The sequence below is a fragment of the Idiotropiscis lumnitzeri genome, chromosome 1, assembly GCF_059441095.1.
Source record: "Idiotropiscis lumnitzeri isolate Australia: NSW breed Sydney's pygmy pipehorse chromosome 1, RoL_Ilum_1.0, whole genome shotgun sequence".
Classification (NCBI taxonomy): domain Eukaryota; kingdom Metazoa; phylum Chordata; class Actinopteri; order Syngnathiformes; family Syngnathidae; genus Idiotropiscis; species Idiotropiscis lumnitzeri.
The window spans coordinates 19,525,071-19,551,989 of NC_142391.1; the positions used below are offsets into that span (position 1 = coordinate 19,525,071).

A 26,919-nucleotide genomic window follows, 5' to 3' on the forward strand; every position below is an offset into this window, starting at 1 on the left:
TCCAGCGACCCTCGTGAGGAAAAGCGGTTTGGATAATCAATGGATGGATACATGAACTACTACACTTTGACAGACTTCAAATACTGTAAATATTGTAAGTTAATGTAGAACAATGGTCAAAAACTGAGAGCCATTTCTTGGGTATTGATTAATGCGAGGGGCTACCAGTTCGGGACACCCTTCTGAAAAAACAAATTTCTCCAAAATATCATCAATCAAAAATTATATTCATTTTTGCGAAGACATTGATCATGCTACTAATTTCTCGTATTAACTAGGAAACAGATTCATATCAATAGACAACACTTTATTTCTAAAAATCTTGTCAGTGTTCAAATTTACAGATGATCACTTCTACAAAGTTCCTAGAAAATTATAATGGGGCATCACTGGTGAGCTATTTATAGAAAAAGTCTGCAGGCTATTCGATCATGAGGTCCTTGGAGGCCACCTGATTCAAAACCTTTTATTGTGTACAAACCCAAGAGCCTCATTATAACATTCAATACAAAAAAAGGCACAAGCCATGTTTTGTGCCAATGTATTGAATTGATTGATTAACTGAGTTCCAGAAAAATGGAAGCACTTATTTTTCCAGCAGGGAGCAGACAATATCGTCTATGTTCCGTTTGTCAGTACGGTATATGCAGCTTTGACAGGTTTTGTCTGAATATAAGCAACTTTTGGTCAAATATGCAGCCCTTCCGTAGACTGAGAACTCAATTTTTCAAGAGGAAACATAACTAGAGCTACAAGCAGTTTTAAAGTCCTGTACTTTTATCAAACGTAAGAAAACTTTACAAGAAATTATTGTGTGGTTAAAATAACTGAAAGGAGAAAATTTTACAAGAAATTATTGTAACAGAAGTCTTTGTTGTCAAAGCGACGTCAAACTTTGAAGTGAATTCAAAATGGCCGATTTCCTGTGCAATTCAACTTATGGCTCCAAGACTTTTTGTAGGTCTTGGGCCTGTTACATAATCCATCAAAATTTCATGAGTTTTCATTAATGTTTAGAACCTCAAAAATCAACATTGTTTTATTGGCGAAGTGTGCATAGCCGTGCACACAGCTTTTTGCAAAAAATGACAAATTATGTATTTTGACATCATGAAGACCCGATACATTCATCCGAGCAAATATGAGGTAGATCTAGTCAACCTGCTCGGAGAAAACACCAAAGACAATATCATTTATTTGCTTTAACCAGTTGGTAGCGCTACCACGACAATAAAAAATCAATTCATAGATGGACAATCATCAAAAAGGAAACATTGAAAAGATCAGCTCATCTGAGTCATGTTACAGCAGATTTTGCAGCAGGGCGGAGGGTCAAAAATTATGCACACTTACATATTTGTTACAACAGTATGTTACATTTTTAAACACTGTTTTAAATGAGTTTGATATACCACCAAAAGTAGACCAATATAGACTTTCATTTATTAATTTGAGTGAATACTTTGATGGTTCAGTGTGTGGTATAGTTTATTTAATGTAGAACCAAAATAAAAAAAGCTAGAGCAAAATGGTGTTGTAGCAGGATTGAGCGATTCTATAAACCTTCAAAAGAAAAAAATAAACAATTACCATTTTATGTATTAAAATCAAACATTTATTTCGACTTCCAGTATCAGATTAAACATAAAACCTTTATTTTCAGCACAGCACAGAGTGTATATAGTAAATCATGATTGAAGTGACGGATACAAACGCAACACTGGGGGGATTCCACTACGGAAACCTGAGAGGCTTTGATGGTCGGTCTCCCTTTATGTCACTTCTACGACCTGCCTCAGATCATTTATTAGTGGAGCCAACTCCTTCTCCAAACTCATGATGAGACCTAAAAAAAAAGACAATCCCACAGTAAAAGGCCAAAACCTCACCAATAAAATGCTAATGTGAAGATTAAGTGTTTACCTGTGTTGGCATTGCTGCTGGCGATGAAACTGATGACAAGAGGTAAGCGGTTGAACTGCACAATCTGTTGAACACAGAGACAACAGACCATAATCTAAGAGGACACCACAAAAGAAGATGTGTTTGGGTTACATCGCCAGAGCGCATCATCCATCAATATCCTCCTCTCGAACACCAACTGCTCTCGTGTCCTCAACCTTCTTGTCGCGGAGAGTTTTCATTCACACTGGAAACTTTCCTCCCATCGTTCCAACCTGCTTGGATCATTTTTTTTCACTTCCTTACTACACTCAATGATGCTCTGGACTGTTGATCAAGTGTTTAAAGTCCTCCACCCTCACTATCGCGTCTTCTGGTAGGCTCACTTTTTCTCCTCCAGCCCTCTCATTCACACACAGTCTGTCTTACTTCGACGAATCTTCATTCCTCTCTTTCCATAGTTCCTCCTGGGGACCTCGTCATGGGCTTTGACTAGATCCACAGACACACATTGCAGATCAGCTGAAGAATTTTAGGAAATAATTGTGCTGCGATTTTTCTGACTGACATTGTGATTTCAAGTCGATTTGTAACTTTCTTGAAATCAAGCTACTGTGCAATATTCACAATGTACAAACATGACAGAAAATGATATCCTACAATTAAAACATTTAAAGCTATTAATGTAATTTTCTGTGCGATTTGTACACCTTCCAGGTAGCACTTAATGCCACGTTACCCTTGGCTCGGCGCTCGCGCACTGGCACGCGCTATCAATTTAGGCACAGCTATGTGACATCTACCAAATACAAACTACAATTTAATACCCATTGTATGGTGCTGTCAGATAGCATTTGGGACACTAAACTATACCATAACTTCAAGTTTAAAGTTGAAGTATATCTAGATCAGCTTTCACTGAACCCCATCCTGAGTAACACGACAGTGATGTCACCCAGTGTGCCCTGGATTTGATATGCATTTGTGGATGGCTGCAGCACCACATGAGCGCACAGAGACAAGCATGGCAGTGATTTATAAAAAATTTAATTGAATCTAAATCGGTAACTGAGAATCGTTGCATCCCTACTCAATTATATACAATATAAACATATATGCTTTATATATCGGTACTAAATTTACTGCAGTGGCCAATGCCATCGTTACTTAATATGAACCATAATATCTTCACAAAAGGGAAAGGGATGACTTGAACAGGCGTTTACATGCAACCATTAAAATTTGGGGGACATACTAAACATAATGTATGGAGATTATCACATTTAGTGATCTCATGATATTTAGAACTATTTTAGGACCGGACAAAGGAAAATAACAGTAAAATGTCCTAACACCTTATAATAGTTCAGAAACGGATTTGTTGCAGCCAGTTGATATGGAAAATGCTTTGCTTAGCAACTGTTGCTATGCAACACAGCAATCTCAGTGGCTCCTTCTCTGAAATTCTAAAGTATGTCTTTATGAACATTTGTGCATATTTCCACGCAGGTATCGTGCAATTCTTGCACCCATTTCCTTAAAGGGACACTTAGATGAGCTTAACATTGGCATTTATATAACTCGTTTGCATGTAAAAATGACATCAGTATTAAAATGCCCCCCACCCCCAAAAAAAGACTAAAAGTAGCGATTTAAGTTTTTTGGGTGATGAGATTTATAACAAATTGGCATGCAAATTGAAGCTCGGCTTGTTATTTTTTGCTTGTCTCCGCTGTCTACATCACAGCAGGGAGGCAAGTGAGGTAATATTGCTCCAATTGTCAGTTGTGTTGTCTAAAACGGTGACCGATCACCACCAAAATGCAAACGCACATTACTACTCTTGTCCACATCAACCTGTGAACGTAGAAAACCGTTCTGCGCAATTTGTTATAATTAGGGCTGTCAAAATTAAAGAGTTAACTCTGGAGATTAATTCAATTTGTTTAACTCAAGTTAAATATTTTAACTCAGTTGATTTACTTCAAACATAATTTGTATACTTTGCAAATATTGTACCATATTAGCTCAAGTTACCACTGGGCCTTTCAAACCAACACTGCTGGAGTGTGGTGCTTGTGGGCAGTTTTGAGAAACGCCGGTAAAGATGTCTTCAATTAGATCATATTCAAAGATCAAAGATAGCTATTAAATAAGTCTTTGAATTAAAATTTACTTCATATTTGGTGCTTTTACATTAATTCCAAGATATTATTCAACTAAATACAAAAATATTAGTTGAAAAATGTGGTTAATCGCAATTAATCATGGAATTTTTGTTTAACTAGTTAAAAAAATGTAATAGCTTGACAGCACTAGTTATAATATATGTTGGATAGAGTTTGTTCTTGTGGTTACAAGTCTATGTTGTCAAAACATTTGTATTTTTATGTTGCTTTAAGTGAAATAAAGCCGCATCAGTTGTCAAATAAAATATTTTGGTTCTCGCTCGGCTTATTTTGGAGCAATGAGTATTGAGTCCACTGTGACCACTATCTGTTGGTAATGCATAATCCTTAGTAGTCAATCAGAAACTCTTTGCTATTGGGTGGAAACCTTGTATGCCTATTTTTAACGGACTAAAACCTTTTTTTTTTTTTTTTAATTCCGTTGACTAAAACTAGACAAAAACCTTTTTGAGTTTTCATCGACTAAAAGTATCACGAATAGGAATGACTAAACGTGACGAAAACAAATTAGCATTTTCGTCCAAAAGACTAAGTCTAAATCTAAAATTCCAGCCAAAAACAACACTGGTATTGTGACACCGCTAATTATATACCTGTATATTTATTTATGGTGATTGTCATGGATAAGCGTGTGATAATGAACATGAAGGTGCTCCATGTTGGCTAAATGTTTCAGAAACATTCTGACCTGATAGCTGTTGTAGTAGCAGATAATACTCTTGTTTTTGGAGAGGCCCAGCTTGCTGCCTTGATCTGTTGCCAGAGCAAACGTGGACAGGAAGCCTGGTCTCAGCGCATGGACTGGAGCGTTGTCATTGGCGACTACAGGAAGAATGGCAAAATATATTATCTCAAGTGAAGCTACAGAAACACCATTATCATGAAGCACTTGACGTATTTACATAAACAATAATCATCTGCACCTCAAGGAATAGACAAAAAAGGACAACTAAAAAGCTGTGCAAACATAAAAAAACATGTTTTTTCATTGCAGTGGAAGATTTAGAACCTTAGAAAGAAAATCACACACACACGCACACACAACTGTCTCACACCAATCTGCAATGTCAAAATACCAGCTACAGTATGTGCAAATCTGGAGGAGAGCTCCAATAAATGTTGGACTTCTGTCATTGTCAACAAACGTTATTTTACAAAGTATTAAGTTGAACTTTTGCTTTTGACTAAATACTTAATTACCACCCATATTTACAATTAAATTATTGAAAAATCATACAATGTGATTTCCGGGATTTTTCCTCAGTGTCTCTCACAGTTAGTGTGTTCCTCTGATTGACCAAATACTTTTTTGTCATATACTGTACATCCGTAAATACATACATATATGTACACATTCTACATACGTTGAAGAACAATGTCCTTAAACTATTTTCTCATGCAGTTGTTCGCAAATGAGATGAACCGATGCCCCACCTTTGCTTGTGATAGTCTAAACAATTCTTGGAACCTCCTTTTATACCCAATCATGACACCGACCAGCTTCCAATTAGCATGTTCACATTGTGGGAACTTCCGAACAGGCGTTTGATGAGCATTCCTCAACTTTCTTTTTGTCATCTATCCCAACTTCTTTGGAACATGATGCAGCCCTAAAAAAGTTATTTTAATTTGCTAAAAACAAAGTTTATCAGTTTGACTTTGTTGTTGTGTATTAAATTGAATACAGGTTGGAATGATTTGTAAATAATTGTATTCTCTTTTGACTGTTTTTGACACAAGGTCCCAACTTCAATGGAATATTACGTTTAATATTTTGGCTCAGAATTCTTTTGCCAATCCTGTGTAATCGGGAAAAAAACCCACACTCAATTCACTACGTTAGTAAAGTTACGGGGAAACATTTTCATAGCACAAGTGGAGCCAACGCGAGCTAGCGCTTAAAGGGGAAGTCAACTCCAATTATTGATTTGTAATAAAATGTTTTATGCGCCTTCACTTTTCCAAACATGGTATGGTTAGTATTGCGTTTGTGGAATGTGAGTTAAGCAGAAAAATCCACAAATTTTTAGCTCTCTCATTGAGGCAGCCATTTTGTCACTTCTGTCAAATGAAAATGACATTGTTGTTCAGGTCTCAGGTCTTTTTTCATTTGCCACAGTGATGCAGAAAAAACATTCTTAATTTCTGATCAAATACAAAACCCGCCCAAAGGGTATCATATTGCTTAAATACCTTTGATAACTGGAACTCCATCTCTGTCTGTAACCACGATTGCGTGAAGACCTTCAAGACTGCATGAAACCAGACAACAGATTACGGGGAACCTCAGTTCATTAACAACAGTTTACAAGCAAATTGATTTAGAAACAAACCAATCGGACAAATTCAATTCACCAGCATACAGCATCTGTGCAAACCACCCAGTAGTACTTTTTTTTTTTTTTTTTTAAATCGACAGCATAAAATTTACACACGCCATGCGTCATATTCAACTTTTTGTTCCCCTCCAAACTCCAATTAGCCCACAGCATAGCTCAAACGCAATTTAAGAGTGGATCTGATTTTACGATCAGGGCAGTCTGGACAGCTCTTGGTGGCAGGCATGGGTGGAAACCACCATGGATTCTTTTCTCTATTGTTCTGAAGAGCTGTAAATGCTCTGTTTAGCAACAACTGCAGACATGCAACTTCCTGCGAGAGTCGGCACTCCTCACCACCAAAGCTACTCTAAAGGGGGCTAGTACAAATGGAAAATTTGCTTCCATTTGTGAACATTATGGATTACAGTCTCTTAACAAAATGAGTTCGTGGACCGAGGTTGTACTCATTTACAAAAGTTTTGACAAAATGATCAACTGTACCTATGTAATAAAAAAAAAAATCACATCGTTATTTATACATACCTTTGCAACTGTTTGTACAGGTATCTTTTCAAGTCCTGTAAAAGAAAAATGTTAAATGCGAAACAACCAGACAAACCGTACATGGAACACTATACACAGAGGGCCTTTGGTTTATGCCAGAGTTCTGTTCCTACTACCATAACCCAAATTTGTATGGTTAATCACGTCTAGCACTAACCTATAAAAATGCAGTAGTGAAGTAATAATTATAGTAAACATTTCTATGAAAAATACTGAACACAGAACAATCCAATGAAAGACAGTAAGTAAACTGTTAACTCCTTGTGCTGCATGACGATTTAAACTTATGCCGCTCCACCAATCGGTTAGCGTGTTGTTTGTAGACTTGAAACGTTGACGTTCACAAGCCTTAAAACTGAAGATTATCCCGTAGTGCGTGCAATAAACTTAGATGGTGACAGTGGAGAGCCCACTCTAAATTTAGTGAATATGGACATGCAATCGTTAATGTTTCTACAATGCAACAGCTGTGCTGCGGTCCGTCAGAACCACGGATGAAGCTGTTAATACTCACATCAGCCATGTTGGCCAGTCTTCACCCGTGTCATTCACTGCTTCTATTAACAGGGTGAACAAAACATGAATAAATCGCATGTTCGTGACTATAAACAATAATGAAGCAAAATAAAGTTTACCAACAAGCACATTCACGGTTGCTAACATACAAGCTAACTAGCGAGAGTTTGCTCCATTTCGCCATTTGACTTTTTCCCCCAACTGCGTCTAACAAGCTATACGAGATGAATAAGTTACGTAAATGAGCTAAAACTCTTTACGAAACATGAAATAGCTCCACATACCTGCCCGGTGAATTAATTTAGAACTGCATCAACGATGCAGGCTACGGAACAGTAGCCCGGTCACAGTCACGAGCACAGACGCCTATAGTCACGCGCATACGTCACGTGGCCTGTTTGTTTGCTTTCATTCTATTGAAGGATAGTTGAAGAACGTCAAAGCTGCGCAATCCGCGCTAGGCAGCACCGCGACAGGTGGACAAGATGACCCATTTTTCGCTAACAAGCTCAGTTTGTATATTTTATGATCAAGAAACTGAAATTAGTTATCAGTTTCTATTTTACCAATTCCTTTTGGAGAAATTAGGAAATAAAAGACGACTTGATAAACGCCTACTTTTAATGAGGAATATGACCGCGCCCCCTCCGCTCTCTTGGTTGGAGTCATTTAAGGGACCGATAACAAACTCTGCATTGGAAACCATTGTAATTCTGAACTCTCACACACACACACGAAACCACCCTTACCTTGCAGAACAGCATCGTGATGTGTTTTTATATACCCCATTCAGTATTATTTTCCATTGCACTCTCTTATTTATCTAATTTATATATTTGTCTGTATTATTGTTGTATTGCACTGGAGAGGGGAGCTCTCTAATCTCGTTGCACACTTGAGTACAATGACAATAAAGGGATTTCTAATTCTAATTCTAATTTCTTTGCTTATAACGGCCCAAAACGGTGATCAATTGGCACCAGAATTCGTGTAGACATCCCTACCTACGATCACTTCAACATATCAAAAGAATTAGCCTCTCCGTGGCCGATTTATCTGAATATGAAGAAATATGGAAGTGAGCAGATGTGCATAGATGAGACAGGGAGGAGCGCACACATGTGTACTGCTTCTTTTCTGATCAGGACTTACAACACGCCATCCAATTTGAAACATAACAGTTGAAATGATATGTTCCTAACCTCTCTGGAACTTTTTGTTCACTGAACATTGACACACCCAAAGCGGACCCGAATAAAAGCACATGCCTTTCCGCGATGCATGCTGTTTAAGACAGCCCCGGTGTTCGATGGTCTTTATCTGAAATTGACTGCCCCTCACGCTCACACCGAAGCCGGCGGCTGCAAGCAGTGTCGGATAATGCATGCGACTGTTTGGGAGACAACCCCACGACATGCAGAGGCAAGGTGGATGATAAGGTTCTAATGATGATATGCTAACGTCTTTTGTTTTTACTGCCTGAAGCTAATTGTTGCTATTTGTCGTGCCTACTGTTATGTTTAAAGATCCATGCCCACCTCCAGGCTGCCCGATGTCAGCTGCGTCTGCCTCTTGAGAGTTGACATAATTTAAGCAGCGCTAAATGTCCAAAATACAACCAGTCGGGGTTTGTGCACGCATTCTTGCTCTTGTCCGCTTCAGCCTGTGTAAGTATAGAATCGATCGGCACGCTATTTTTTTATTTTTTGGTGGTGATCGCATGAGCTCATGTTTGATGTCGACATATCCAAACTATTGTGCAGAATGCTTTTATACTTTCACATGTTAAAGTGGACACGAGTCGTCACGTGCATTTGAATTTTGGTGGTGAACGGTCACAACACAACTGACATTTAGAGTAATGTTACCTCGCTTGCCTCCCTGCTGTGACATAGACGCTAAAACCGGAAAAAAATAACAAAAGGGGCGAATGTCGAGATTCTCATCACAAAAAAAAAACGGAATCACTACAGTCTTTTTGGGGGGCATTTTAGTACTGATGTCATTTTTACACATAATTAATTCCACATGTTTTTATTTAATTCCATATTTAATTAATAAATGAATCAGTATATAATTTAATTAAACATTTCAGTCTTCCATACTATGACAGGCCCGCAACTCCTTTCCCTCGACTGAGCCACACTCCAGTCCGGTAGATGGCAGTAATGCACACAATTTGCTCTACAGAAGAAGGATTATCAATAGAAAAATAAAACTAAGTTGGAGAAGGGACGATACTGCAGTTGCCGTCACGTAGAAGGTACGCCTTACATAAACTAAAGCATCCATGTTCTCCTGCGCAGTTCAGCTTTATTAGCAATTGTATTCGAATACGTTTAACTTGGCCACCTCTTAATACTTGCCAATGCAAGAAGCTAACGGTTAGCTTAAGCAGAGTTGCTGAGATAGAAAAGGTGAATAAACTTCGCCTCGGCTCTCCTTTTGCATTCAATGGGGTTCTCTTTGCACTCACCGGGTGTTAATTAATTAATCGTAATTGTATTGCGATGCAATATACTATCGCTGGACTGCCTGTGACGTCACGTACACCAGGAAACGGTCGCGGCTGACATGCTATAATAAGATCAAGTATAGTGTTGTGGCTGTGTTACGCCCAACTGGCTTCTACAAACCCAATTTCAATGACGTTGTGACGTTATCTTAAACTTAAAATAGAATACAATGATTTGCAAATCTTGTTCAAACTATATTTTATTGAATACACTACAAAGACAAGATATTTAATGTTCAAACTGATAAACTTTGTTTTTAACCAAATAATAATGAACAGAATCTGCTGCAACACGTGAAAACGCTAGGACAGGTGGGAAAAAAAAAGCTCATTAGCAAGGTTTGCAAAAGCCCGACAACGACGGTGATGATTTAAATCAGGTGTGTTGCAGTAGGGATGTATCTAAAACAGGCTTGTTAGGGGATCTCGAGGACCGCTCTTGGGCACCACTCCCTTAAACTGTTCGACTATTTTCTCATGCAATTGTTTACAAAGAGGTGAACCTCGCCCCATTTTTGCTTGTGAATGACTGACCTTTTCAGGGAAGCTCCTTTTATACCCAATCATGGCAACCACCAGCTCCCAATTAGCCTTTGCACCTGAGGGCTCTTCCAAAACAGGTGTTTGGTTATCATTCCTCAACGTGGGTATCATTGAGCAGTGTTCCTCAACCTTTTTTGATCAAAGACGCATATTGCACATCATAAAAAAAAAAGTTATTAATGAAAAAACAACAAAGTTAGCTAAAACGAGTCTAAACATCTGCTGAAGAGAGAGAACAATGGGGCTGAAAGATTATGGAAAATAGCGCAATTGAAATTCATTTTTTCTTAAAAAATGGGATTGTGATATGAGTGGATGCATGACATCACAGGCCCAACAGCGTCATCTTTAGACTCTGAAGATGGCGATCAATTCGAGAAACCGATTGAGACAGCTTTTTTTTTTATTAATCCAACATTAAAATTTGTAAAAATCGTGTCTCATACACTATAATTTCTTCTTTTTCCATCTTAAAGAGCCTGTTTTTCTTGTGACTTACAGTGCCACACTACTTTGCTTATTAGCAGAAAAGATACATGTAGCAATGCAAGAATCAAAGAGATGCATATATTATTTTTGAGCATACTGTACTTGTAGTTGTAAGTGCCCCTGACCCTTGGTTGTTGTTCCACCACCATATTTTACAAATAACAATGCTACACATTGTTTATGAGCTTGCTGTTGGCACTTTAAATCAATTTGATAAAAAAAAATACGGACAATAAAACTAATTTTCTTCCCCCCCAGTGCTGCTGTCCATCCAACGCCATGGGAAAGAAAAGTCGAGCAAAGATTCAGAAGTCTGGATCAGGAGCTAGTGCCTTGCCTTCTCCTAAAGAAATGATGAACCTAATTGCTGAACTGCTGCAAAGTAGGTTTATATTGAGCAAGTAGACAACGGTTTGGACTAGGGCTGGGCCAATAATGCGGTATCGATATGTATCGCGATAGTCAGGTGATCAATATCACCAGAAAATTGTATCGATAAATTATCAATCTAACAAAGTGAAATAACGGAGCAGAATAATCATTGTGGGTTACATTACAACCCCACCCCTCATTAATGAAATTTTGCAATATAGAAATGCCACATTTAAATACAACCTAGTCATGTTTTCATAGTGCTTATGACACTTTAATGTATTGACAGACAGCAAGAGCAATTCATATCGTAAGAATAATGTACACACAATATAGGAACAACTATAATAAACTTTTTAAAAGCGCACGGTATAAAAAAAATAATTAGGATCGTTTCAGGCTTCTGCAGGGCATATTGATGTGCTGATCGTTTGAATTAGGTGTTTTTGGAGATCTAAAACGGGCAGGATATGGCTCTCCAGGAACCAGATTTCTCGACCCCTGAGCTAGATACTATGCTATGCCGCGTGTTTTAATAGTATTGTTTTTTTTTCAGAGTGCAGCAGTGAAGCACCGTCTGCCAGTGAAGAGTGGGAGGAATATGTCCAAATTAAAAGCTTGGTGGAGAAGATCCGCAAGAAACAGAAGGGTAATTTGCCTTTTGGTTTGAATTTTCCATGTGTGTGAAAGCTTTTGTGCGTTGGATTGGTTGTAATTTACGACGTTGCCAAATCATGAAAGAGCAATTCATATTTTGAATCCCCGCAAAACTAGTGGCCGGGACTCGCCAATTGTAAAGTCTTACGGCAGAACCCTGCACGCTGCAAGTGTGCGGTGTGCAGTGGCGGCTAGCACAGTGGCTTTGAAAATAACTTGGGTATTGAACACGCACAACTGAAATGAATAAGCTACGAACTTTTTGGGCAAGTTCAAATGTTTAAAAAAAGCGCTTTGGACACCATATAGTGGTGATGAAGCACTATAAAAGTGTATTTATACTTTTCACTTTGCTGGTTGCTACTGTATTTATCAAGAACAGTATATTGTTGTGAATGCATTTGCTGTCCCAATCCACCTTCTCTCATGGGAGGAATAAAGTGTCTGTTTGTCTGAGCATCTGTTCATCCATCTAATCCCCAGATAACAACACAACATGCCCTTGTTTTACAGTATTGTATTGGAAACGATTCCGGGTTTTCTCATGGGATTTAGTGCGCTCCAGCACCATGTAATTGTTTTCCAATTGGGATTACAAATGCAATTTATCCTATTTCAGGTTTGTCGGTTGTATTTGAGGGTTGCAGACACAGCCATTTCCAAGATCTGGTGTCCTGGGCAAAAGCAAATGGGTCTTCCTGTGATGGTCTCCAAATTGCCAACTTTGGAAAAGAAGGCTATGGCCTTCAAGCCACAAGAGACATAAAGGTGAGAATGTTAATTATACTGTAGATATGACCCCAAAAAATGTTCCAAGTGAGAGCAAAATTCTGATTGAACTCAGCTGACAAAATCGGCCTTAGAGCATGAGCTTGTCATTTTACTGATTTCTTTCCTAAAATTCTCGACACATATGTGCTTATCACTTGAACTTATTTAAATTAAATTGAATTTATATTAGTGGTTTCTTGTGACGTCATCGGTTATTTGGGATTTTAAAGGCATTCCGTAAGTTCCATCAGTATGGCAACTCCTTGTCACGTTGCAACTTTAAGCAACATGTTTGTTGTTTAAAGTGTAATATTGTTTGTACAAAACAACTAATATTACAGCATTTCACTTGCTTGAACTAGTTGTGAAACTCTTATTCGTTTGTGTCTGCTTGCATTATATTAACCACAGGTGGCCAAGTTGTGCTCGTCAATAGTAACCACAATGAATTAAACGGTACCTCGCCCATCCATTTCGAGTTATTGATGGTAAAGGAAGCAATATTTGAAAGTTTGATAAATAACTGGTGTTTCAATCTTTTTTTTGTTTTGTTTTGTAGTCGCCAAAACAGCACGCCCATAAGGCGCCATGTTGAAAATCGATGTGACGTCACGTCATTGACTGTGCCTTCCCTTGCATCCAACAGTTTCTACTGTGTGATACGACAGATCATTGTTATTGTCATATGTACAGGAGGTCCTCAAGTTATAAACGGGTTATATTCCTTGTTATCCGTAAAAAAATGAACCGATCAACGTGGCTCAATTATTACTTCAACCGTAAATGTCAACTTTATGCTTTGTTTTAAATGGGATTAAATTAGGGTCAATACTGTTTCTCAAAACAATTTTGCAGATTCGATCTCCCAGCAATCTCCCTCTGCATCACGCGGAACACATTTTGGGCTCTGGATGACGCCAATGACAGCTATATGGGTCCTAACCGTTCAGAGCGACAGCGTAGCTCGAGTACCGCGTAACACAAGGACCTCCTGTATTGTCATAGAGAGTATTCAGGAGCTGGACTCGCACCTCTAATCTGCAATTGCGGGGTACACTGGTGAACTGGTTGCCAGCCAATCGCAGAGCACACAAAGACGAACAATCAGCCGCGCCCACACTCACACCTAGGCACAATTTAGAGTGTCCAATCAACCTGCCATGCATGTTTTTTGGAAGGTGGGAGGAAACCGGAGTACCCAGAGAACACCCACGCAGGCACGGGGAGAACATGCAAACTCCACACAGGAAGGCTGGAGACGGAATGGAACCCTGCACCTCTGAACTATGAGGCCATTGTGCTAATCGTGCTCCACCGTGCCGCCCGCTTCAAATTCTGAAAATCAACCGTTCCTTTAAGATAGTAGTTCTTTACTTGAATCACCAGGATCTACCGCCGTACACTGTCAACAGCCTCCACACAAGCTGCTGACGAGTGCTGGACTAACTGGTGTATTTTGATGTCCTTTTCTCTGACATGCAAGCGGGCAAACTTGCCTCGTCTGCTGCTGTAAGGACGTGAAGCAAGCAATGCAGTAACAAAGACAAAGGCGTTGTTGATAAACGGTCTAGCTTTGCTTCATTTACTGTTTAATTCAATGCTCAATAGCCGGCTAAATATTGTCTTGGTTCTCAAATGCAGCGGGGTGCCCCTGCTGCTCACGAGCAAAGTTGCAGCATCATTGTGGATGCCAACTATCACCATTGTCCGCTCTTACATCGCCCCACATTCTGCCTGACTGGAACACAAGTTTGTTTTCTCAGACCCTACCCCACCTGCAAATTAGGGGCGCTACATGATCAATATGGCTTTGCCAGTGGGGTTCTATCACAACTGATCGAGATTACCAAAAGATTAGATTCTGAGAAGGCCTTGCAATTGATTTTGGAGAGCGAAGCATCTGATGATGATGTTGAGGTTTCAGAATGTGAAAATCAGAGTCTTACAGTGATGTTATACCAGAGGCCGAATGCCAATGATGTTTGCACTTTTATTTCTTATAAACAATAACTAATTTATTTTAACGACTCTGTAGCTCTTCTTCTGTAGCTTGCTAACACGCTAGATGGAAATAACTTCAAATGCAAAGATATCTATTTCCTTTAGTCCGTAAGGTGGAGCTATCACGACAATGAAAATTAAGGCCCGGACTCTCATCAAATCTGTGAAATTTTGACAGGAAAGGATTTTCTGGGTCAAGTTACATCCGCTTTTGTTGTCACAGTTATTTAGGCCCTCTGCCGAAAAGTCGGAGTATTTGGTCTCAGGCATGAAGGTCTTTATGACCAAGCTCTTTGGCAGCAAAAAATATTGGACATATTTTTCATGGGCATCCAAATGCATGTTGGCACCATTGTAAAGGAGTCGTTAACATTTTAGATTTATTGCCAGAGAGCATTGTTTCATAAAAATATTCTACCAAACATAGTTTGTCCTTACTTTTTTGTTTCGGTTGTCTTCTCTGTATAGGCAGAAGAACTGTTTTTGTGCATCCCTAGGAAGATGCTGATGACCTTGGAATCGGCACAGGATTCCATCCTGGGTAAGGAATTTAGAATTTATTTCTCATCAGTAGTATGCAGCCAACTAAAGGTTTAACATTTTTATTTCATACTATATATGACGTTCAGTATCTGACAAAAAAAAAAATCTAATGCCACATTGTTGCCTTCAATTTAGATTGCACAATCATTGATAAACATCTAACAAAATGCTGGTACAAGCTGCATAGTTTAATAAAAGTTGAATGTTGTATCGTCTTAATTTTTACATACCTTAAAGAAATCAAGCTGTAAACTAACTATGGTTACGTAAGAGCAGCTGCTTGCTGCTGCAAAGCAAAGTTGGGTGAGTTTTCTTTCGTATTTAGGGCCCCCAAAATGTGATTCATTTGCAGAATAATAAAAGAATTAAAAAAAAGCCACGATAAGAAAAATTTCTACAAAAACAAAAGAGACATCGCTGCGGTTGCTGTTTGAGCCCTAATTACATTTTCAACCTGTCTTGTGTTACATGCATTACACCACCTAGACCATTTTCCCGATAACTAATGTATGTGGCATTGTCATTTATCAAAGTAGTGTGGAAATTTAATGAGAACTCTTTCTCTTAGGACCTCTGCTACGCCAGGACCGAATTCTGAAGGCAATGGGCAATGTGGCTCTGGCCCTCCACCTGCTTTGTGAGCGGGCCAATCCCAAATCAATATGGCTGCCATATATCCGTAGTCTTCCCCAAGATTATAGTACCCCGCTATACTACAAGCCAGAAGAGGTGCAGCTGCTTCTGGGCACACAAGCTATTCATGATGTCTTTAACCAGTTTAAAAACACAGCACGCCAGTACGCCTACTTCTACAAAATTTTACAGGTGAGGAAACTTCCGTTTTAGATTTAGAATACACTGAACAGGGGCAACACTTAAGTGCGCATGGATATGAGCATATTGTGCGGAATTGGTCAACAAACTCAGGTTCATTAAAAGCCAAAACTCAGTTTCTGTATAGCCACGGTAGACAATGAACAGCAAGAGTACATGTGCTGCCCCCTGGTCACTCACGCGTTGTGACCACGCCCCGAGAGTTGCAATTATGAACTTGGAAATTTCAGCCCTCAAAGGCTTAGAGGGATAGGGATGATGACGCAGGACGATTTATTTTATGAATAAGGACGGCGGGACGATGACGCAAGGGTGTTCAGGTCGCAGACGCAGGAAAGACTGGCAAAATAGGGTTAAGTGCCCATCTCTGTAAATCAATAGTGTCATTTCTAGATGTGAGAAGTCACATCTGTACTCACCTGTAACTGTGGATATTCTTCATCTTAGCCCGCACAGCACTAGAAATAAATAATAAAAAACATAACACTGTTTGGTGCATTGACACAAACAACAGTCAAGACCCGTCCCACCCACGCTAATAAGTATGGCCACACCTGCTCGGCGCCTCTCACTTTGGGGAACTCCAGAGTGAAAGAGTGCCCAACTCCTCTTCAGAAAACTGGAACAGAGCCCAAGCTGCGTGCCGAGGTGAGCCCGACTGTATCTCGTCTGAACTTCTCGGCCTCGGGCACCAGCTCGGGTCCTTCCCTGTCAGAGTTGACATTCCATTATCCAAGAGATAGTATTTGTAGCCGAGCATGGGTGCCGCCGCCCATCTGACAGAGCACCTGACCACTTTGGCCCCTCCCACAGGTGGTGAGCCCATGGGAAGTGGGACCCACATTGCCTTTTTGGGCTGAGCCCTGCTGGACCCCATGGATGCAGGAATGATTTTGATGTTTTATGTAAAGCACTTTGAATTGGCGTGGACGTGAAATGTGTTCTATACAATCAAACGTGCCTTGCCTTAAACATACAAGCCAACTTAATCCAGAGAACTCTACTATTTTCACTCATGATTGTCTGAAAAGAAAAAAAAAACACAGGTGTTAAATAGGTGACAATTGAGCCACACAGCCTCGGCAGAATAAGAAAACTGATGTCGTTTTTGCCACACTCCTGCGACACTTTTCAAACATAAATTTCATTTAAGAGCGGCTGTGTATTTTTTTTTTATACATTTGCTGTTTCCACTGCTTTAAATTGGCTAAAATTCAGTAAAAAGTGGGCACGGATCATTCGCATCGATTCGTGAAAAATAAATAAATAAATTGAGCATATCTGTCCATATATTTCCCCTAACCACATTTCCCCAACAATTACAGACTCATCCTGCTGCCAATGGTCTACCCTTGAAGCACAGCTTCACCTATGATGACTATAGGTCAGTGAGTAAGCTTTTAAACTACGGACTCATCATACCTGTATCTGTTTTTGTACTTGATGTTTGATTGTAAGTTTTGTTCAGTGATAGGTTTAAAGCAATCCTGTACATGAACTAATTCTAAATTCATGATAATCAGGGTATGTTGTCTTGGAAATCCTTCGTTCCAAAGCTTAAACATGATACATCGTATTAAAAAAAACAAGTTTTGCATGAGGAATATAATGGTGCATAGAAACGTTTGAGGGTTGAAAAGGTGGGTTAAAGGTATCTCATGGTGTCTTCACGCAAGGCAAGCAGAGCGTATTGGATTTTTAAAAAGTAGCAATCTGAGCCCTTGTCAATTTCAGTTAACAGCAGACAGCGGTAGAATGTGAAAATGTGTGCCCCCCTGAGGTGACTGAGAATGGTTGGTTTAATCTTAATTCTTACTCTTCCAACACAATATTAATTAGAATAACGCATTGACACTAGTGGGAGCACATGGAACATAATACAAAAACAATTTTTGACTCGCGATCCCTTTTTGGCAGTTGGTATAAATGTTTTTGTGGATGTTAAGTTGGCGGCCTTATGGCGGAAGTTTCAAGGACTTGTGCAGGGGATGATTGGGATCCAGTGGAATGACATTCTCTTTCCTCTTCACTGGTTAGATTGTAGAGTGAATTTAAATGAGTTTTGACAGTTAATTGGTTCACTTGTTTGATTTGGAACAGACTGTTCCTAAATGGTTGCATTTTTTTTTTTGCAATTTTATTTCCAAGCTAAAAAATATATTTTTTGATGAGTTTGAATAAATCCTCCCAGTTCCTTTTAGTGGAATTATTTTGATGTTCTACAGGTGGGCTGTGTCTTCGGTCATGACCCGTCAGAACGAGATCCCGACTGAGGATGGCAGCCAAATCACACAGGCACTCATTCCTCTTTGGGACATGTGCAACCACACAAATGGACTGGTAGGATCATCATTTTCTACTTATTAAACATGTAATAATGAGACAGACAAAGATAGTAGGACTGGGATATAAATTGTTAAGAGTATTCATCTCTAGATATGCACATTCAAGGCATTAATACTGAAAATGAAAACAATTGTCAGGAAAATAATCAGTCAACTGTGGACTTTGCATGCTCACACTGCATGTACAGCTTAGGCCAACCAACCAACCGCGTACCTTCTTTCAAGTGTGGCATTGATCAACAGCTCAAGTCAACCAATGACAATCTCGTGACGGAGGGAAGGAGAAACGCACGTTAGTGTGTGTATGTTATAAGGGTGTAGAACAAAGTCAAATTATCGTCATCGAGAGAGATTTTTTTTTTTTTGCCCAGATTGCCCACTCCTGTTATGTTACTCCCCACACACGCAGCACACATGCGAGAAATAGATTCTTAATTGATCGAGACACAGCCGTTTTCTGCCATACCCTAGAAATAAAGTTAATTCAGTACACTATGTATATTGTATTTTTGAACAATACTGAACGAGACGCTTGATTGACGTTAATATTGGCACTTGTATAATAGGTTTAAACAATCACTCCAACCCCACCCCTAAAAAAAAAAAAAGACTCTGTAGTGATTTAGGGGCTTTTTTGTGACGAGCTTTATGACAAATAGGCACACCCCATTTTGGAGCTTGGCTTATTTTTTCCCAATTTTAGCATCAACAAAAACAGCAAGGGTCCCAAAACTGAACCTTTTGGAAAACCATACGACAAAGGGACAGAGCGGGACTCAGAGCAACCAAGGCGAACACAAAAGGTCCTGACAGCCAAATGGGATCCAAACCACTCTAGAGCACTGCCGCTAATGCCCACCTGATGCTGTAAACATGCCCGAAGAATGCCGCCTTGTCGAGTTGTACAATTTTGTCTCTGGTATCTTTGTACAGCTCCTTGGTCTTGTATGAGTCTTACTGATTGTATGGGGTGGACAGGTGTCTTGATGCAGCTAACGACCTCACACAGGTGCATCTGATTCAGGATAATGAATGGGGTGGATGTGGGCTTTTAAAGGCCAACTAATAGTTCTTTGAGGGTCAGAATCTGATAGACAGGTGTTCAAATACTTAGTTGCAGCAGTATCACATGAATACATCGTTAAAAAAAAAATCCTACATTGTGATTTCTGGATCTTTTTTAAGATTATCACAGTGGACATGCACCCACGATGACAATTTTAGATATAGTCTTATTGTGCCACAGCAGTGGACTTGCAAGTTGTGCAACGAAAAAAGTGTCATTGTGACAATGATATATATTGACTTGTTACTGAATTATAATACACTCACTATGTGTTTTGCATGCAAAACATACATGCTTATATGCATTATATGTACGTATGCATAATATTGCAAGTCAGTTTCAACTCTAGTACAGTTATGGAGCCATGAATATAAATGGTGTCAACAAGGATTGAAATAACATGTTTTTTTTTTGTTTTTTTTTTTTTCATTGTGGAGCAGTTTGGGGAATCAATGACTTCATTTGAGAAGCGACTTTCTAACTTTATGGAACATTTTTTTTTATAATCTAATGAATGAACTAACTGTTTTTTTTTGTTCATCAGATCAGCGGTTCTTCTTTCGACAATTCTCATTGTCTATTGCAGCAAACTTGATTTTCTTTATTTTGACTAGAAGCAAAGCTAAATGTTTAGAAAAAAAAAATCTTTGCTGTAAATGTAATTTTGAAAACAGTGATTGTCCTGACTCCAAAAGTCAAAGTCCCAACTCAGGACTCTTATGAATAAATAGATATATTTATTATAAATGATATCTATTTCATACGTACTTTTCATATTAGGCCATTCCTCTTTGCTGCACGGACATATATATCAATGCTTGGAGAGTCCGTCATTACTCCATGGAGGGATCCTAGCATAAAGCACGCACTATAAGTGTTTTACATCAGAACTTTGACAGTTGAGAACAGCGGCAACATAAGCATTTGCAAGTGCAGGCTGGTAGAACATCTTCGACATACTGTTGCAGTCTGCTCTTACTTGTAAACAGCATTGATATTTTTGCACACACGCTTGAACGTCTTGGTCTTTCTAATTATTTGCAGATCACCACTGGCTACAACTTGGAGGATGACCGTTGTGAATGTGTGGCACTGCGGAATTACAAGGAGAATGAGCAGGTGACGAGGGAGTATAATTCATTTATGTTTTCATCAAGTCATGCGAATAGCGGAATCTGCGTGAGTTGCTGCTGGGTCTGGCAGACTCTTAAAGCGTCGGAGGTCGTGTAAACAAAAGCGGGACGACGTAGCTAAATTAGCTACCCAAGCGAGCCTCTGTGGGTGATTTGGAACAAGAACAATCGGGATATCGTTGTTGGTGACTCTTACATTGTATTAATTACTTAAAACTGGCTACATGCTCAGAATCCCCTCCTCCCATTGAATGTTAGGCAGGCCCCGCCTCTGTCCACTTTGAAAACTTGTTTGATGACGCGTTTTTATTCTTTAGCATGTTGAGTATGGGACTTTCACTGTTCTTCTGTTATCTATTGTTTATGTGTGCTCTTTTAATTTGTGTGCTAATTTCCCATTATTTTCTATTACACCCTTATGGAAAGCGTTTTGTTACCGCTCCAACTGTTGTGAATTGCGCTATAAATAAAGTTGTATTCTATTCAATGCAACTGTACTTGTGGCTAACCGCAGCACAAAGTCATCGCCAGTTCACGATGTCGGGTATTGCACAGACGATAATTTTGTTGCATAATTACCACCATGGTGGTTGTTCTCATTCAACATGCTCATGTTTGGGGTTAAATTCATGCAACCCAAATGTTTGGAATAAATAGGTCATATTTTCTCCTACCGACCGTTGCTTACTATTTGTATTTATTTTAAAAGTACAACTTGATCAAGTTTCTTCTAACAATTCATACAAAAAAATTAATGAAAGCATATAGCTTTCCTGCTGATATTTATCGGGCGATATCGCATCGGATATTATTCCAGGCCGCAATAATCGGATCGGAAGCGAAAACAGTTGAATCGGGCGTCCGTCTTTTCGCTACATAAGCAGCGTGTCGGCAAGCAAAGCTCAGTCAGCCAAGCGGAGCGTTCAAGGAAGTCACAACAGCATTTAACGATTTTGGAATTCGGTGCACCCACCACATTAATAGGCACCCTGTGCACTTTGGGGAAAATGTGAGACTTTTAAGTGTGCTTTATCGTCATGAAAATACAGTGCGTGTATGTGTGAGTTATATTCCATTTGATTTTGTTTTACGTATGTCTGTGCAGATTCAAATTTTTTATGGCACAAGATCCAATGCTGACTTTTTCGTCCATAATGGCTTCTTCTTCCAAGACAACGTCCATGATCGTGTGAAGATCAAGCTTGGCATCAGCAAAAGTGAGAGACTCTACGCTATGAAAGCAGAGGTGCTGGCACGTGCTGGTCTCCCAGTGTATGTATAACCAGTTATTTTTGCCTCTTTTTTTTTTTTTAATTATTATTTTTATTCCACGGGTGAATGCAGCAGCAAATCATAGTTGTATATATCCATGGCAGCAATTTGGGGATCCAAAACGTAAGTCAGTTTTAACGAGAAGATTATTTTTTTTCTTGTGCTGAGATGTAGTAGGATGAAATGGATTAACCTTTGGCACGCATTTCATTTAACACTTTTTTTTCTCCAAATATTTTTGTAAAAAAAAAAAAAAAAAAAAAAAAACAGGAACTGGGAGGCAAAATTCCTTGTCACCATGGAATATAAATCACTTTGCTCGCTTATGTTACATTTCCAGTATTTCACATGCAGTGACAAGCCGCGAGGCTCATGGCTACTTCTCGGTGTTATTTCTGTCTTTTAGCGAGTGATTGGAATTTGGCAAGGTGCAGCTGACTGCTCGCTTCAGCACTTGACGTCTCGCCCGCGTATTTGAACATTGAGTATATAAATTCAGCAATTTTGACAATTAAATATTGGATTTTAAAATGAAAAGCAAGAGCAGAGAACAAAAACTGAAAACACAATGTATTTAATAATTACTGTGAAACCTTGATTTAAGATACACTACACACTTTTCAATATTTTCTGAAGAAATATCTTAGAGTTTGGTGGGTTTTTGAGCATTTTCAGGCCTTCAAAAGCAACTTTGTATTCTGTTAGAACAGTGTGTTGCAGCGGCAGCAGCTTTTGACCAATTTTTGGTTACTTAATTTTCTATATCTTTAGATGAACTAACCCCAGTTTGAAGTGAGTATTTTTATTTGATTGATTTAAATATGGTCAAATTTCTTGGGGACTTCACCAAATATATGGCTTTTTTAAAAGGTGGAAAATGAGACCGATGGAAAATGGAAATTAAAAAAAAAAAAGTAAATTATGAATGGCAGACTTTCTGGCAGGTTAGGTGAGGCTCTTAGACACTTTTTGTAGGGCTGTTACGCATGCTTCCCATTTTTTGTAAACCTAGTTGAAATGTAGAACCTGGGCTGTTTCATTAAATGTTTGTACGGGACTAGGCAAAAAAAAATAACCCTCAACTCCGGCTGTTGTGAAATGCGCTATATAAATAAAGTTTAATTGTTTTGCAAAATATCATGAGCTTCTTTAGAACTTCAAAATCAACGTAATTTCTTGAATACCATGTTACAAGATCAATAGCGTTCGACATGTATCCTCGTTACACCCCTTGTGCTCACGTACCCGTTTGGGAAAGACTGCCCGATGTCATTCTTGTAAAAAGTGGTGTCTTAACGATGATATGAAATCTGTCTTTCCTGATTTATAGATCTTGCGTCTTTGCTCTGCACTCCAATGGATGCCCAGTTTCAGCACAGCTACTCGCTTTTTTGAGAGTCTTCTGCATGACAGAGGGTAAAACACATACAGCACACGCACACAATCACACAGAACATTCTGATGGGGTCTGGTTTAAACAGTAGTGTTAATGAATGCCATATTTTATCAACTCACCTCTTTTTGTATGCAACATGGTGAGTGTGTTTTTCATTCAAGTCATGCCCACTAGATTGATGACGACGACGAAATGGATGGGATCACATACTGTGTGATAATGTCAGAGTGAAAATGTGTCAAGCATGCAGAGAATAGAATCAAGTTAAATTTTTGCTCAGAATAACATGTTAATTTTTAATATGTATAGATGGCAAAGAAAAAAGTAGTCACTCTGTAGACCAAGATGGGGAAACTCTTGCTGGCAAGCACAGCAATAAGACAATTCTAGTAGCTGGTTAGAACGCCAATAATCAAATCAAATGAGCCAATTTGTTGTGGCCGTTCAAGTGCGTGTATGCGCGTATGCAACCTACGATGGGCATGTGTATCGACACCTGTCAGTGTGTCTGCATTCGATTCTCACCAAGCAGATTGCGCAAGTTCATGTTTTGATTGTAAAAGCCATCAAGTCAAGTTGTCACAACTAGTGTTTACACCCCTAAACCACCAGGTGGCGCCAGAGACTAATTAAAGAGTTTATCTCACACAGTAATGCATAGCAATGGCTGCCCATGGGTAGAGTTTTATGGCAGAAAACGTTTGCCACGATTGTTAGTCGAAGTGCGTGTGTTTCTGTGTGTGTTTGTGATTCTAAGGGTTTTTACCCTCAAAACTCGTAGCTTGTCATCAAAGCGCAGGCCGAGGTGTCATCATGCCAGTAAGATGTTCCCAATTTTGTGGACCAAATGGAGCAGCCTTCTCCAAAAGATGTACATCCTCAGTGGGGATACTTGCATTGATGAGCAGCTCGTCTCGTTTGGGGGGGCCACTGCACCTTCAAACAGTACACACCCTCCAAACAGGCTAGATACTAACTGAATCTCTGAGCACTTTGTGATGTTGCCCAGAGATGGTGAACGTTTTGAAGCACTTTCAAATTGTGTCGAAATGAAAAGTACAATATAAATAAAAGAAGTTATTACTAATATTATGCCAGCGCCCCACAAGAAGACGAGAGCATACATTCAAACCACAAAATTAAGAAATATGAGGGACATGCACCAGGACACAGAACCAAAATAAACAAAAATATAAAGTAAAAAGAATCTGCTTGACTTTGGTCTGGAGTGAACCCCCACTATCCCAGGGACAACATACAAACTCACCCGCAGAAAAGGAAGATTCAAATTTTGAACCTTCTTTCTTCTGAGTACTAATCAATGCATTATTTGTGGGTCACAGTTTTTAATGGAAGTTTAACTCTTGGGCTTCTGCTTTTCATTTATTACAGAAGAACTGAAAAACTACCTCGTGGGAGACTCCGTCAATAAGATCTTAAATTTGACGAATCGTGATTTACCAGTTAGCTGGGAGAATGAAATTAAATTGTGGACGTTCCTGGAGACCAGAGTCACTCTGTTGCTAAAGAACTATAAGACTACAGCTGAGGTTAGTATTTGATTGTTTAAATGTGTAATGATGGGAACCTGATGTTTACATTAGAATGTGCACGTTATGTATTTCAGGAGGACAGTGTCATGCTACAGCAACCTGATTTATCGGCTCATGCTCGTGTGGCAATCCAGGTCCGACTGGCTGAAAAGCAGATCCTGTTGAAATCACTGGCCAGTGGACAAGCCAAACATGTGCATTTTGAAAACAAAAAGGCAGAGGGCTTGCCTTTGCCATGCTGTGACAATGGTGGCATGGCTTCATCTGAGAATTCTAACTGCATAGCTTCCAATCATGTCACACAAAGTGGAGATGTTAGGGCAGGGCAAGTAGTTTGAGCGGGACAAGTACTGAATCTTTGAATGGAGGGACTGTGTAAAAGACAGAGATGAAGAATAATCGATGAAGAATAGAGAATTTGAGTAGCAATAATGATGATTCTGTTCACAATTTGTAACCCCCAAAAAACAATGATGTCGAGTATAAATCTACCTTTTGTTGAAACCATCAAACGTGTCACCTTCAACGTTGACTTAATAAATTCTACTAGAGTGGTACGGTTAATGCTATTTATTTTGCTATCAATTTATTTTGTGTCATATTCATGACTCCGAAATATTGATTCTGTCTGATTTACAATAAAAAAAAAACTGTATCTGCTTTTAACATTTGTAGTAGTTTTACTTTTTAAGTCTGTGAATGGGTTCCCCATCTGGCTCACAGCATGTCGGGAACCGGTGCTCAGCGTTCGGGTGGAGGATGTGTAGGGGAAGAGCGTCACAGCCTGGGGTCTGTTGGGCAGAAAGTCTTTAATCCAGGAGCGAGGGCGGGCGGGGAGCCTGAGAATGTCCAGTTTGGTGATGAGGATGTCTGAGATGGTTGTATTAAATGCCGAGCTGTAGTCCACAAGGAGCATCATGGCATAGCTGTGCTGTTGTTCCAGGTGGCCCAACACAGCATGCAGAGCCGTGTCAATGGCGTCCTCAGTGGATCTGTTAGCTCGGTATACAAACTGGTAGGGGTCCAGTGTGGGCAGAAGGCAGTCCCTGATATGCTGGAGAACCAGTCTCTCAAAGCACTTCATGATGTCTGGTGTGAGAGCAACGGGACACTAGTCATTTGGGTGACTTTTTGGGGACAGGAATGATGGAAGTTTTCAAGCAGGAGGGGATGACTGCTCGAGCCACTGAGAGGAAGTTTGTTTATTTTATTTTTTTTATTACAGCTTCATGCGTTCCAAATTTAAACTGTTTAGTTTATCTCTATTTTTCCTTAAATGATTCCCCCCCCCCTGTAATTTCGATTTATTTTGATTTATACAAACCACTATGATTTTAAACTGCTGAACTTATCACTACCACTATTTTTTTTTATCATTTTAAAGTAAACACCAAACTTTAAAATGTTTTTACCTGTAATTTCATTATGACTTGGTGGATTCCAAACATTCCAACATGAACTGATCATTCCCCCTTGCAAGAATAAAAAAAAAAAAAAAAGGTTGGGCAAACCTGGTGTATTGTTTCCTCTATTCACTCACTCTTTTTCAGAGAGGGGGGGGGTGTATTGCAAAAAACAGTAAAAAATAAATAAAATCCAGAAAGCAGGAAAAAAAAATACGAAAGACAAAATTAATAGATAAAAATGCACTGGAAAATTATTTTTTGGGGAATATGCATCAGAAAACAGAGCATAAAAAAAACGGGAAAATGAAGCTTCTGATGTTTTGAGTTGAATTTTTCCATTTAGACATCACGTCAAAGCAATCAAAGTAAAGTGAATGTTCAGTGTTTTTTTTTTTTTTTAGATAAAATATATATGTTTATGGTGTATATACGCTGAGTTTGAATCATTTTAGTCATCTGCTGCACCAAATCAAGAAATGGGACACTGTTGTGTCCATTTTCTTTTATTTCTGACAGGAACGCCAACCCCCC

At 39.2% G+C, this 26,919-nt stretch overlaps 2 protein-coding genes and 1 long non-coding RNA gene across 10 annotated transcripts; 1 reads left to right on the top strand and 2 right to left on the bottom strand.

The window, feature by feature from the left end:
• Positions 1-1,633: 1,633 nt before the first annotated feature.
• lamtor3 (late endosomal/lysosomal adaptor, MAPK and MTOR activator 3) lies at positions 1,634-7,940 on the bottom strand. 2 transcript variants are annotated; one of them, XM_088316056.1, is made up of 7 exons: positions 7,777-7,940; positions 7,491-7,533; positions 6,956-6,990; positions 6,285-6,343; positions 4,780-4,913; positions 1,924-1,987; positions 1,634-1,846 (listed from the first exon to the last, which is right to left on the bottom strand). In XM_088316056.1, the coding sequence occupies exons 2-7, from the start codon at positions 7,497-7,499 to the stop codon at positions 1,773-1,775; spliced, it is 375 nt and encodes a 124-aa protein (XP_088172182.1). In that variant the 5' UTR covers positions 7,500-7,533; positions 7,777-7,940; the 3' UTR covers positions 1,634-1,772. The 2 variants fall into 2 exon arrangements, with proteins under 2 accessions (XP_088172182.1, XP_088172249.1); XM_088316123.1 differs by lacking the exon at positions 7,777-7,940 and adding an exon at positions 7,612-7,693.
• A 795-nt stretch (positions 7,941-8,735) lies between these two features.
• setd3 (SET domain containing 3, actin histidine methyltransferase) lies at positions 8,736-25,440 on the top strand. Of its 7 annotated transcripts, none has more exons than XM_088313360.1 (14): positions 8,790-8,931; positions 9,019-9,159; positions 11,298-11,421; positions 11,968-12,060; positions 12,688-12,836; positions 15,309-15,381; positions 15,952-16,208; positions 17,543-17,601; positions 18,443-18,557; positions 20,673-20,747; positions 21,867-22,033; positions 23,364-23,449; positions 24,822-24,979; positions 25,057-25,440. In XM_088313360.1, the coding sequence occupies exons 3-14, from the start codon at positions 11,319-11,321 to the stop codon at positions 25,318-25,320; spliced, it is 1,599 nt and encodes a 532-aa protein (XP_088169486.1). In that variant the 5' UTR covers positions 8,790-8,931; positions 9,019-9,159; positions 11,298-11,318; the 3' UTR covers positions 25,321-25,440. The 7 variants fall into 7 exon arrangements, with proteins under 7 accessions (XP_088169158.1, XP_088169319.1, XP_088169632.1 ...); XM_088313274.1 differs by having other exon boundaries at positions 8,800-8,919; XM_088313032.1 differs by lacking the exon at positions 9,019-9,159 and having other exon boundaries at positions 8,736-8,914.
• LOC148343535 (uncharacterized) lies at positions 16,635-19,569 on the bottom strand. Its single transcript, XR_015846609.1, has 3 exons — positions 19,422-19,569; positions 16,772-16,925; positions 16,635-16,675 (listed from the first exon to the last, which is right to left on the bottom strand). It is a non-coding gene; the product is annotated as an uncharacterized LOC148343535 (long non-coding RNA).
• Positions 25,441-26,919: the final 1,479 nt, after the last annotated feature.